Source organism: Sturnira hondurensis, unplaced genomic scaffold (assembly GCF_014824575.4).
Source record: "Sturnira hondurensis isolate 20B ecotype Veracruz unplaced genomic scaffold, ASM1482457v3 Scaffold0021143, whole genome shotgun sequence".
Classification (NCBI taxonomy): Eukaryota; Metazoa; Chordata; class Mammalia; order Chiroptera; family Phyllostomidae; genus Sturnira; species Sturnira hondurensis.
In genome coordinates, this window is record NW_028093774.1 from 18694188 (window position 1) to 18707657 (window position 13470).

General features: G+C 51.9%; 1 protein-coding gene across 1 annotated transcript; it reads right to left on the reverse strand.

Moving 5' to 3' along the window:
* Nucleotides 1-7516: 7516 nt before the first annotated feature.
* Nucleotides 7517-12219, reverse strand: LOC118976839 (maleylacetoacetate isomerase). The gene is made up of 7 exons (XM_037031543.1): nt 12133-12219; nt 11546-11626; nt 11057-11182; nt 9950-10028; nt 9437-9489; nt 8636-8685; nt 7517-7884 (listed from the first exon to the last, which is right to left on the reverse strand). The coding sequence occupies exons 2-7, from the start codon at nt 11594-11596 to the stop codon at nt 7758-7760; spliced, it is 486 nt and encodes a 161-aa protein (XP_036887438.1). The 5' UTR covers nt 11597-11626; nt 12133-12219; the 3' UTR covers nt 7517-7757.
* Nucleotides 12220-13470: the final 1251 nt, after the last annotated feature.

Sequence of the window (13470 nt, forward strand, 5' to 3'; positions counted from 1 at the left end):
GTGGGAGTGTTATCTAGAAATTTTGCTTTGGAATCAATCAGACTTCCTAAATTCCCGTATTGAGGTTGCATCAAGGGCTTAAAGCTTTTGGTGTTTAGAGTCTCATAGGAAAGATAATAAAGAGCTTCACTGTTGGCTGCTGGGTGGATTAGTTCTTTACCAGGCCAGACCTTGCATTCCCCTGGGGAGGCCACTCCCACTCTGTAACCCTGAGGCCCCGGAGCCCCTCGGGGTGCTGCAGCCAGTGGCCACCAGAGTGGCAGGGTGGCAGGGCCTTGGGCTTTGAAGGGACCACTGTGGTTGTCGGTACTTCTTGGTTTCTTATTCCTTGTGTCAAGTGAGTTACTTCCTCAGAATGTTGAGAAATCATTAGATTTATTTATTACTTTATTTATTTGTTTTTAAGCACATTTCATTTTATGTTTGAAATGGTTTCTATCTGTTAGAAGGCTTCTGTCTGCTCTGAGCCACTGAGGCCACCTCTCCTGTGGAATGAGTGTTTTAGGAGAAGTTGGCAAGTGATAATGTTCCATTCCTGCAGGTCAGTCCTGTGATGCTTCAGGAGGGATCTGTCCCTTCTGAGACAGATGATGCTAACCTACCCGTATTCCCTGTGAGCAATTCTAGGTTGTGAGAAAATGTGCCCATCTGCCCCCGGTTGAGGGCAGAGGACTTGACTAGCCAGTCAGGTACCCTGTGACTCCTGGATGTCAAAGGCTTTTGCCTCCTCTGAGGAGTCCCCTTCTTCAGGAGGTTTCCTCGCTCCTTCCTTCCGGTGTGAGTGCCTCGCCCCAGGCCTCCCCTCCGTGTGGGGGCAGGGAACGGAAGAACAGGGCTCCTCACAGTGGGTCTGTAGTGGCATCTGTGTCTTGAGCAGAGGCGACACGGCCTGCTCCTCCGGTTTCCCTGGGCGCAAAGCCCAGAGGAGGGTGGGGTGTGGTGGGCTGCCCTCGCCCCCCTGCTCTCTGAGCAGCATTGCACCACCATTATTTTATATTTGGGTGTGCTTTGTAGAGGATTACACTGACCAAGATTTATATGCCTTGTAAGAAATTAGAAATTATTTTCTAGACTCTGTTTGGGCAGCAAAAAGCCACCCTGCTGTGGGCCAGCCCGTCAGATAACTGAATGACCAACCACTCTTTCTCACTGATGCTGAATCATGCCTTTGCTAGTAGAATCTTTATATCATGATTTTCTACTGAGCTGCTCTCCGGTCAGCTAGAGCCTTGCTTATTTTTCTTGCCTATTATTAACTTCTGACTTTCTCTTAAAATGGAGCTGCCAGGCCACAGCAAGCTCCCTGGGTAACACTTACTGTTTATTTTTGCCGTGAGAGTCTCTATGTTTATTTTTTTGGGAACCCTACTTCTGTCGCATCAGGGAAGCCCAGGGACTTGTTCCCATCGCCTTTGTGTGCCTCTCGCTGTCCAGGCACTTCTGAAGAGTCCTGGACATCCCTACGTTTCATTCTCTGCTGGTGTTTCACTAGCAATCAGGGTTTCTTTGTTCCATTTGCACAAAATAGCTAAAAGAAGGTATTTTTAAAAGTCCATTCACTATGCCCATATTAAATTCCTGAAATTATTGAACTTAAGGGACAAAATATTATTTACTGAAGCATAGGTAGGTGCTGAGAACTTTATAGCCCAGCAAATCCTAAGAGGTAGCTATTTCTTCAGTCTCTCCCTGTCCAAGTTTACAGGATCAAACAGTAAAATGAGAATCGTGTGTTTTCACCTTCACCCTGTCTCCCAGAGCACAAATAAATATTAACGGTCGAAAGATAAGTACTTCACCGCAGGCGAGACACTAGAATGCTCTACACAAAGTGGCTGAGTCCTTACATTTTTTCCATCTGCTTAGTTTCTGAATTGGTGCTTTCAGAAAGAAGACGTGTTTAAAGGGTTAATTTTTTTCCAACATTTTATTATGAAAAATTTTCAGCAGTTTTTAAGAGAAATATATAGTAAACACGCTTATACACACCACCACCTAGATTGTAAAATTATAAGCTGCTAATTCTCAAACAAAGATGATTCTACCACTCTTTTCCTTTCGGCAAGCGTCCAGTTAGAAGCCGTTCCCTGCACAGACGTCAACTGCCCCAGGTCAGAGAGTCCCTGGGGCTCTGCGGCCCGTTGCCTTCAACAGGAGTTCCGAGGGCGGCGTTCCTCACGGGGGTGTTTTCTGGCCTCCGTCTTTCAAACGCAAGCAGTGATTCCCCTCTTCCTCAGACCCTAGGTTCTGCTGCGTTCTGCTCCCGCACACCCGTGTGGGAGTGAGGGTGACTGTGACGCTGCCGCGGCAGGACTTTATTCCAGTCTCTTCTGCTTTATGAGGCATCCTCAGGACTCAAATTAAAACTCAAGCCTCAGACAATGTGTAGCTTTACAATGGCAGTAGTAGCAACTAGAAACGAGGCCATTCTTGGTTTTTTCTCAATTGATCCATGCACTTTAAAAATACTTTTATCTGTTATTTAGGAAAGAAAATCTGAGACTTTAAAATGTATATATTGGCCCCTATAAAATGTATGTGGAAGAATTAAATCTAAAAGCTCACTGTCTCACTTTAATCAGTGGGATTAGACATTTTGGTAAAACACATACAAAATATCCAAGTTGTGTTGATGAGCCTTCCCCAGTCCCCTGGAAAGAACTGAGTGAAACCCGAACCCCAAAGCCTGTACTTCTGTATTTATTTTGTAACCCACTCTTCTGTAAAAGGTCGCTTTTAACCCCGAAGTGTGTGCTCCTGAGGTGCGTCGTAGAGGGATGCTAACACTAACCTAAAAGACGGTTGGTTTTGGGGACGCGGCAGGAGTGAGCTTTGTGCAGCTTCAGGACCGCCTCGTCCAGCCGACCGGAGGGCACGAAAAGGAGACAATGAAGGGAAGAGAGAAAAGTTATCAAACAGATCCTGGAGTTTTGCTTGTGTCCCGATTTTGTTTAGTTCTTAATTTGCATTTCATTAGTTGGACATTGTTCTTTAAGCCAGTAGCCTCGTGGGTTCTCATTGTGCTTGTTCTAGAAATCCCAAACCCACTTTACTGCCTTTTCCAATAGGATCAACTTTAGAAATAGTTCAGAGTGGCCTCCCATGCTAAGTATAATCCAGGCCTGATGTTTGATTTCATCCCTGTGTTTTCTGGGACTGCCGAGTCTGGCGCCATGGAAAAGATGGTGAGTTTAGAAAGAAGCCAGGCAGAGGTACAGCTCTGTCCCTGTGGCCCCGGGTGGTTTGACGGTGGCCAAGAAAGGGATGAAATGGGTCAGTTTTGACCCACACCGTGGAAGAGCCTCTAGCCATAAGAGTGTGTTTGTGAGCAGACCGTGCCCCTGTCGGCTGACCTCCCTGGGAGGTGTAGGGGTCACCATCTTCCTTAATCTGGGTGGACTGGCCTTGTACATAGTAGTAAATGGGACAAACCAGATAGACACAGTTGTTCTCCCCGTTCGAGCTTCTGTTTGGATTGTCTCCTGAGTCTAAAAGATCCGCACGAAACTCTTTTGTCTCTGTCCATAGAACTCCCGAATCTGCTAGAACAGGGAGGAGCACCTCCCTCCAGCATCTCGGAGGTTGAAAGAGTTGGAAAAGTGAGTGTCTCTCTGAAGGAAGGTGATTGCATTTTTGTTATTTTGAAGGATAGCTTGTTAAGGGATTTATGCTCTTCGGAGGACAAGTTACCACATTGTTGTTTGTGCTCAGGGAGCCGTGATGCACGATTCTCTGGGGAGTGAGGAGGGCGTCTAAACCTAGTCCTCCAGCCCTCCAGCCTGTGCCGAGTGTCCACATGACCCGAGTCCCAGTCTTCACACACATGGGATCCTGTCCCTGGGGACCTCGTTTCCACATGGCTAGAGACTCAGAGAGGGACTAGCCACCTTCCATTTCTTTCTGATGTCTTGATTGCCTCTGGTACTGTGTAGCACTGGCAGCATGATATCCAAGGCCTGGGTTCACCTGATTAAGCAGAATGAAGTAACAGTGATATAAAATTGAGTAGGTAAAGCAGTCATTCATGGTCGGAAGTAGGACTTTGTTCTTTAAAGCAGAAGCCCCACTGGAAGGACAGATGGTGACTCACAGTCCCATACAGGATACCTGGGTAACACATGTGACTGCAGTCTGGACCCCCGTTAACCTGCCAGGAGGGTGAAGAGGATGGGACAGTGCTGTACCGCGGGGACGACGGGTTCATAGAGCTGACTCACAGACAGCGAGCCCTCCATCTGTGGAAGCTGTGTTCTGTTACTGGCTGTAGGTGCAGTACCAGTGTGAGCTTACAGCTCCTCAGGACTCTCAGAGTGTGACTTCGGGGCCCATTGAAGGAAGCAGTCTCCTGCGGGCAGTGACTTTGGCGCACTTCAAAGGAGAAGCCCCTGGGATTTGGTTCGTGGCGTCCTCCTTTCTGGGAAGGCGGGCAGGCCCTTCTGCAAGGACTGCTTTGGCTCCGTTGGTGGCTGCTCATGGTCCGTGTCGCCGCTTCGCTCTGTCTGACCGGTCCAGCACCTGTGGACACTTACTTGACATCAACCCAGTTATCTATGTAATGAGCTTCAGGACCCAAAGGACGAGAAGAACGTTGCTGTGGGGCCAGATGTCAGAGACCCCTGCTCCCCTGGAGAGCTGCCTGGCCCTGCCCGAGTCAAGGCAGCCCAGCCCCCCTGTTGGAGTCTCTTGTCACCACGCTCAGAAAATCCAATCAATTGCCTGAAGCCTTGATAGTGGGGCTTATTTATAAATAGTCATTCCCTCAAAATCTAAGTCCAAAGGCAAGGCTCTGGTTTTGAAATTATTTCTAGTCCTGGTCACTGCTTTGAACGTATGATTTCTATTACATGTACTTTGATTTCTTTTAGGCCCCAGGCACGTGGGCCAGAGCTAATTTCATGGCTCCTCTTCACTCGGAGAGCTGAGGAAAAGGCGCTCCAATAATCTAGAGATACAGACTCTTAAAATTAAATTCCACAGCTTTATGTCATTTTAAGTGGTCAGTTTGGGATTATCTAGGGGTAAAATATCATACACATGTGAAATGGCTTTCAAGGGACAAAGTGTGTTTTCTAAAAGTTCTGATATAGGGTCATGAACAATTCTAAAATTTTGGCCTGAAATATTACAGGATATGGGGTTACAGAAGAGCCCTTACCTGGCGGTCACTTTAGGGAGTTCTCCTCCTGAACTCTTATCCTCACTTAGGTTAGAAATGCCTTGTCTGTGACTTTTTTAAATGAAGAATTTATTTATTTTGACAGAGAGGGGAAGGGAGGGGAAAAGAGAGAAATGTCGATACGTAAAAGCAGTATCGATCGGTTGCCTCTCACGTGTCCCCAACCGGGGACCTGGCCCGCAACCCAGCCATGTGCCCCATCCAGGAGTCAAACCGGTGACCGTTCGCTTTTCGGGACGACACCCAACTCGCTGAGCCGCACCAGTCAGGGCTGTTGGTGTTGACTTTTAGGTTCAGGCAAGAATAATCTGAAAAACATTATCTTAATTTCTTCTCTTATGTCCTAAATAGTACATTTAACCAAGAAATTCCGTATTAAAAACTCCACTAATATCCCTTTCTGAGGTTATTGCCCCATAAATGAACGCTTTTTTTCATTTAAGCAAATTGAATTATCGCCACTTAGCCATGTACCCATGTTTCCTTAACAATGGGAAGGCTTTTGAAGTTCCCAGAAAAAAGTTGCTCCACAGTCAAAGCGATGGGTTATGAGAAAGCGTTTGAATAAGGGTAATTGGAAAGAGGGACGCGTTGAAGATGTCCGCAGCTACCCTGCACCACACAGCTGATTCCCGAGAGGCCTGCGGGGGCGCCACGCACTGAGCTGTAGCAGCCGGCTGAAAGGTGAGCTTCCTAGGTAGAATACTTAAGCACTTGGCAACCACAAAGGCATTTCCATTATTCTGTGTCCTGTATTGATGCTGACGTTACAAAAGTGGGTCTGGAAGGGAAACGGTCTTTTATTTAAAACACAAACATTTTATTTAGACGATCTCAGCCAATCACTTGTTACAGCCAACTTGTTTTACATGTCCTGTCATGAAAAATGCTGTCAGCATCTCCTGTGATTTCTGAGAGCTCTGTACCAAACTGTTATTTAACCATCACGTCCTGCTGATCGGCCTTTCCTTTAAAATACCGTGTTTCTGCACCCTGTAGCACTGGGTGTGTTGCTGTGACACACAGATGGCCCTGAGCTATGGCTCTTTATATAGCTCGGTCCTCGTGTTTTTATATCATGTAACAGTTTTGTGATGCTTTTGTGCATTCTCTGTCTTCTCTTCCCAGTTTTGAAATCTGTCATAAATAAACTTTTCCACTATGCACCTGAAACATTTGAGTTATATCTTAACCTAATTTACATTTAAAAATTGTATTCCTCTCTTTTCGACATCTTAAAAAAGAAAGGTATTCTATAAATTTAATCTGTTGAGGTTATACAGATTAAGAAAAATCGACAATTAAGGAAACTTGAGAATGAGATCAATGATAGCTCTTTCATCTGCATTAAGATTCGTGGCAGAGTATTATGAACTGGCAACTGGGTTTAGCCCGAGCAAAAAATTGGGTTTAGGGTAATGATTACTAAATAGAGCATTATTGGGTTTTGCCAGTATTGAGTCCCCGGGGAAGCTCATTTCTCAGGGAATTTGCTTGCTGTGTTCAAATTTGGAACTAGTACTTTGGACACCAGGGTAATCATTAACTCAGCCTGGGTGACACTACTGTAGCCGTTTGCATTTCCTACAGTGACACCGTAGATAGCACGTCCCTGGAGTCCCTTACCGAACGAGAAGGGCTCACAGCTGAACAGGGAGGGGTGCTGTTTAAACACTTTCTTCAGCCATATCTGTGCTTCCAGGATGAGCCCTGTAGGTCTGTCTCGACTTTCCTTTGCAATCTATTTTAGAGGCTGTTGTATAAAAGAGGAAGAGATCTGAAATAATTGTGAGTGAAATGACGTACCACAACTGATGATGAAAAGCCCAGCCAGACTACGAATGTAGCCAGCGAACTTTATTATAGGGAATTCCAGCTAAAAAGACTGTTCATCTCCTGGAACTGCCTTACCTGAAAACTGAACACCTCACAACCTGGAGGCCCGGGCTTCAGCTTAATTATCAGATGGCAGTGTGGGCATTCTTTGGGGTCAGGGACAGTGGAGGGGACAGGAAGAGGCACACCTCCTTCTTATGGCTCTCCGGTAAACCTGCCAGGCATTTAGTCCACGTGCTCACTCCAGCTTAATGGCCTCGCCCCGCCATAGGCAGCAGGTAATGTCCCTCCCTCCCTCCCTCCCTCCCTTCCAGCATCCCCTGCTCCACCCTGACCACTTTTCTTTTTTTAACTCCTCATTCGAGGACACTTTTTTATTACTTTTAGAGAGAAAGGGGGGTGGGGAGGAGAGAGAAAAACATTGATTGGCTGCTCCCATAAATAACAGCCTGACCGGGGATCAAACCCACAACCTAGGTACATGCCCAGACCAGGAATTGAACCTGCAACATTTTGGCGTATGGGATGATGCTCCAAGCAACTGAGCCACCCAATCATGGCCACCCTGATCACTTCTGACAGATGGACAGAGGCAGAGGTTCAGTGCAAAGGCAGATCCAGCGCCAGAGTTCAAGTTCAAAGGCTAGGTGTACAAATCTGCTTCTCCAGTTAGGGCTTGCTCATTTCCAGGCCTGGTCATCCCACCCAGCTTCTGCTCTTGCACCAGAGATGCATGGTCTGAGAGCTAGGCCCTCAGTTCGGTGGGCGTGTCTGGCTGCCGGCAGGGGTGAGACACTTGGAAGGCCTCCAAAGCCAGCAGTGACTTGTTAACTCGGCTGATGGTAGGGTAGGGAGTGAGGTCCACCTTGAACCTGTGGCAGAGAAACACCCACCTCAGCCAAGGCGTGCATGGGCACAGGGAGGCTGCCCTGTGGGCAATGAGGGGAGCACAGAGGCAGGGCTGGAGGAGGCTCTGTGGTGGGCCAGGGAAGGGCTAGGAGGGCGGCCCTGCCAGGTGGGAGGCCTTCACAGGTAGCTCTCTGGGGACGGGTAGCTCTTGGGCTGCACTGTCTGGTGTCTCTGTTGCCTGCTTTTCCTACTCCAAGCAATGGCTATTTATTGAGAACTTGCCATGTGCAAGACACAGTGCTAGATATTTATACATACAAATTACCTCTCCACCATGGCATAAGCTTCCTGGGGACAGGGAATGTGTCCCACATTTCCGTATCCCAAAGGGAGCCTAACTCAGTGCCTTCCACAGACAGGTTCTCGTTCCTGCCTCCCTGCAGGGCTGCTGGAGGGAAGCAGAGGCAGAGCTCACTGCAGGGCACAGCCCTGCCACGTCTGGGGCACAGGCTCTCAGGGTGCTTTCTTCTCAGGGTGTCCACCAGCTGGGCCGCCTCTCCTCCAGAGCGGGGGTCTGCAGCTGGGCGTGAAAGCTCTGCCCCGTCTCTTCCACTGGCTGGTATGGCCCTGCACAGGGGCCAGCCTGGGAGAGCTCTCTACATGGACGCTACCCAAGTCACTGAAGTGGGCAGAGGAGGGCATTGTGTGGGAGCAGGTTGGGAATTTTGAGCAGCGGAGCCAGGTGGAAGACGGGGTGGCAGAGTTCTCTCTTACCTTTTAGCATTTTCCACCTGAGGCACTAGGCAGAGGTCAGCCATGGACACCTGAAAGAGCGTTGGGTGTGTCCGTGTCCAGGTATGCAGCCCAGCCTCACAGGCTGGGCACAAGTAACTGAGTGAAGTACTGGGTGGCCAGCCCGATGTTCCCATTTGCCTTTGGCTCTGCCATCCATCCCCACTGTTCCATCCCCCTCCTTGTCTCCCTGGGCCTGTCTGGGTCTGTCCCCAAGAGCTGAGGGTTTCTCCCAGGCCATGCTCCAGTTGCCCTGACAGCCAACCCTGTGGGTGGCCAGAGAAGGTTTGATGGCCTCAGTGGATATGTGGTGTGGGGTAAGAAATGTCACCACAAGCCCCAGAGTGAGGGCTCCCAGAGGGAGGAGGTGCCTCAGGGTGGGGGTGGGGGTCCTGGAACCAGAATTAGCACAGGGCCAGGGCCTCAGCCTGTAGGAGTCAAGGGCACCTGAGCCCTAGAGTCTCAGAGTGGGGAGGGAAAGCAGGTGTCATCTAGACTAACCCCTGGGCTGATGCCTAGACCACTTCCTCAGCTCGGAGATGAGGTCTTCAGCTTGACCACCTTCAGGAATGAGACTCACTTCCTGCAGAGGCAGCTGACTAGGAAGGCGCAGTGGGGCTCCCATGAGCTACCTTCTGCTCGCACAGAGTGGACGGCCTTGCTCCCTTCTCCTCCCCCACCCCCACGCCTTCTCAGGAAGCTCTCTGAGCTGAGCCTGCCCTGGGGTGGAGGGAGATGGCTGAGCCTGAGTGGGTGTGGGTGGGCAGGCCTGGGAGGGCTCACCTCGTCTCCCATGCAGTACTTCCCCGCTGTGCGCTGCAGGATCTGCTCCAAAGCTGTGGGGACCACAGGGGTACGCTGACTGTGGGCACAGCAGGGGGAGGTGGGCCCTTCTGGGCCCTGGCCTTCCTGGTACTGAAATGGGTGGCCATCTGAGGGACAGGCTGGGGCGTGTGTGCGGGAGAGGATATGGCAGGCAGATCTGGAGGGGGCCGATAGAGACGTGGGGGTGACGCTGACAGGCCGGCACGTTGCTGGCCCCGGTCTTCCAGCTGGAGTGGGCCGTGAAGATCGGAGGCCAGGCCATCCAGCTCCAAGGGGCCTCAAGTACTGAGGTTCCCAGAGGTGGAGGCCGGGTTTGGAGGCCACTCCCGCCCTCAGCCCTGCCCACCCCCTTCCACACCACTGTCAAGATCAAAGAGCCTGGAAAACTTTTTCAGATGCTCAGGGCCATGGGCACTGGGGCCATTTCTCTGAGAGGTCACCTCAGGGCAGCTCACAGGAGTAAGGACTCACCATTAAAGCCGGAAGTGATGGCCTTCTGGGCCCAGATCAGCTGGTTCTCCTGTCCCACTTGCTTCAGGACAGACAGGTTCTGTGCAGCCCAGGAAAAATCTGTGATTGGCTTTGGGAGCCAGGCTGGGCCTGCTCGGCCACGCCCCCTCAGGGAAGCTCAGTTTCCCTCTTCTTTTTGCACATCCCCCAGGCTCCAGCAGCCCTCCTCCCATCAGGGCCCTGAGGCTGAAGGGAGGCTTCACTCAACAGCCACATTCTCAGGCTGCCCCAGTGGCCCCTGTAGTCTGGATGCCCGTGACTCCCCCAGAGATGTGCCAGGGTAGGGACACAAGGCACTGCCGATGGGTGTGGCCGCAACCCAAGGCCTCTCTCCCTCCCATCCCTTTCCCCTTAGGTGGTACTTTGTGAGGGGTGGGAGTGTAATACAGCAGGTGGGGGTGGGGTGGGGGTGGGGAGGCACGATGGGGGAGGCACATAGGACTGGCTTCAGTTTCCTCATCTATAAAATGAGGATGACTGTCTGCTACAACCTCCTTTGTTACAAAAAACAAAGGGACACAGGGGAGGGGGTCACAGGTACACAGTTCCTTGGTCCTGGGCTCGGGTCCTTGCTTTGTCTTAGCAGAGTGACTGCAAAGTCACTCCATCTCCTGGGGCTGTTCCCTCATTTGCAAAGTCAGGAGTTAGCTCAGATGATTGTTTTCTTACAATCCTATTTTTAAAAAGTCAGTGGTAACTTTATAAAAAATAAAACTTTTACGGAAACGCCAGTCTGTGATACAGAACAGATGAATGGGAGGCTCCTCTGGCTAATGAAGGCGTGAGGCCTGGACCTGTGCTGCTCAGGTGCTCCCTGTGACCTGGCCCTTTCCCCCTCCAGCACCTCTGGATGCATCCTGGGGAACCCAGGGCTTCTGGGAAAGGGGTTGGGGACCCAGCAGAGTGGGTGGTTTCCGGGATCCCACCCCTTCCCCCTCCCCACCATGTGACGTCTGTCTAAGTCCTTGACAATCCCTCCCCATCCTTCAGCTGCCCTCGCACCCAAGCTGGGCACCTCGCTGTGGGCTTGCCACAGTCAGTGTGCGAGTGGGCGCACAAGGGCCACACCTGCAGGGGCTGGATGCCACTGGTGATGAGGTCGGAAATCATGCGCACGAAGACCCTCTTCTTGGGGTCCTGAGGCAGGAGTGGTGGTGTGGGCCGAGTCTCCTCTAGGTACTCGATGATGGCCAGCTGTGCAGAGGGAGCAGTGAGGGGAGCCCAGAGGGGTGCCAGGGCCCCTGGGCCAGAGGCCCGACGGGGCTTGCAAACGCCCCTCCTCCTTGCCCTACTCAGTTGGAACCCTGTGAAGCCGAGAGGCTCCCTAGGATGGACAAACTCGTTTTGGACCCTTCTCCTGCAGAACTCGGTCCCCCCATATGCTCAAGTCTCCCTTCACTTCCCAAAGCAACCAACCACCGTTTCTCCCTCAGACCAAGATTTCCTGCGTCTCTACTAAGCGCTTGGTGCCTTCACCATACTCAGACCAGGAAGAGCCATGAGGTCCTCTCCTGCAGGGCACCATCCCACTCGGGGACTCCCAAGCCCTGCACTCACTGACTGGCTGATGGTGATGCCATCGATCTTTAGGGCCGGCACCTGCTTCATGGGATTCAGCGCCTGGAATTCTTCAGAGAACTGTGGACAGAGGGCCCTGGTGGGCTAGGTGGTCTGGCCTGAGTTGAATGAGCAGAACGAGGCAAGCAAGAAGGCCCTGGGCCTGTTGCCTAGCCCCACACCTCCCCGCACCCCCACCAATCCGGGAGGGCCCCGGCTCCCAGGCCCAAGGCAATGCCTGTCCCATTTGTGCAGTACTCAGCTTCCAGTGGCTACTGAGCTGCATGCTTCATCCCATGCATGTCATTGGCCACCAAAGTCCATCCGGAGGGCCCAACATGGGGCAAGGACCCACTTGCTACCCACCTTCCTGGGTCAGGCACTGAGAGGCCAGGCTGTGGTATGCAGCCTGAAGCCTGGGTCCTTCCCATGGCTCCTCTTGCTGCACAGCTTGCCACCTGTCCCCCTGAGAGCACGCCAGTAGCCTCCTCTGCCAGGGGGCCTCTTGGGATGGTCTGCACCCCCTTAATGAACTCCTCGCCAATGCCTCCAACTCCCACATTGTGGCCCAAAAGCAGCCTCCTTACCTGGTGGCCCCCGTCCTTTGTGAGGTCGACAGGCAGTATTTCATAGTCAATGCTCTTCAAAGCCAGAGCTAGGAGACACGGCAGACAGCAGAGTCAGGGGACAGCCTCTGGCTCCACTTTCCAGGGCAACGGGAAGCTGTAGAGACAGGCTTTCTCCACACTGCTGCGTGGTCAGGGCCCAGCGAGGCCCTTAGCCCTCCTCTCTGGTTTCCTTGGTCACCACCTGCTCCCTCAACCCAGGCCCATGACGCCCTGCTTCTCCTGCCCTGGCACACTGTGAGCTCTGGGGGACAGCAGAGAAGTGTCCTCCTCATCTCTGCCCCATCCAGGGCCTTCAACAGGGCTGAGCAGGGCTTTGTGCTGGAGATGGGCAATTATTCCCCCGTGAAGGCATCTAAGGGCCAAGGGAAGGGGCTCAAGTGACTCAAAGCACATGCACAGGCAGATGACACTGTTTAGAGCACAATCACCTTGTAATCCATTTTCTTTGCTTCTGTTTATGACAGATTACAAGCAGGGGGTCAGGTTCTTTGGTGGCGTCAGAGCATCTGCTGTGACCCCCAGGGACCAGATTTCCTCTTCATCCCCTTTGACGATTTCCCCTGGCAAGGTGAGGGCAAAAACCCTCACTCCACCCTAGCCTGTGAGTGTGTGCACGCACACTTGTGCCCTGAAATACGGTGATGGCCGGTCTCCAGCAAGGGCAAAGGAGGGAGGGGAGGGGGACAAGACATGTCCCAGTCTGAAGAGAGCCTGGGAGACGGGGGCTCCTCCTCAGCACTGGTCAGCTCCATTCTGGGGGGTGAGTGTGGTTGGGGCCAGGCGGGAGAGAGAAATGCATGCAGGCCCAGAGACTGCACGCACACTGCTCTGGCGTCTGGCCCAGCGTGGGCAGAGGCTCTGGGCCCATGGACGGCGCCATCTTGGAGAAATGTGTCTTCTGTCACCCCAGTGCTCTTGCCTCCTCATTCCAGAAAATACCAAATGTCCGTGGGGCAGGGGAGGGGCCCTGGAGGATGGCTTCCTATTTAGGGCCAGCTTCAGACTTCATCACATTCCTTTGTTAGCTCGAGAAGCCTTGGGCAAGCAACTTTCTGAGCCTCTGAACCTCAGTTTCCTTGTCTGTACAAGGCAGGCAATAACGGTACCTGCCTCGCAGGTAGGAAGGGAAACAGGCACAGAGCACTCAGCACGTTCTCCCTCGGTGGGAGCTGCTAGGACCTGGACCTTTGCCAAGGGCTGTGCTAAACTGAGGGAGGGAAAGCTGAAGCTGGGGTAGACAATGGCCAGTTCTGTTTAATTTGCCAGATCAAATGAGACGAGAACTGAGGCAGGCCC

What these genes read in the sequence shown, in the direction of transcription:
- LOC118976839 (XM_037031543.1), bottom strand. Translation starts at nt 11,596, where the DNA reads ATGAAGCAGGTGCCGGCCCTAAAGATCGATGGCATCACCATCAGCCAG. An exon ending in GCATCACCATCAGCCAGTCA is followed by an intron (nt 11,183 to 11,545) that starts GTGAGTGCAGGG and finishes CCCTCTGCACAG; the next exon opens with CTGGCCATCATCGAGTACCT. An exon ending in GTGGCATCCAGCCCCTGCAG is followed by an intron (nt 10,029 to 11,056) that starts GTGTGGCCCTTG and finishes TGGGCTGCACAG; the next exon opens with AACCTGTCTGTCCTGAAGCA.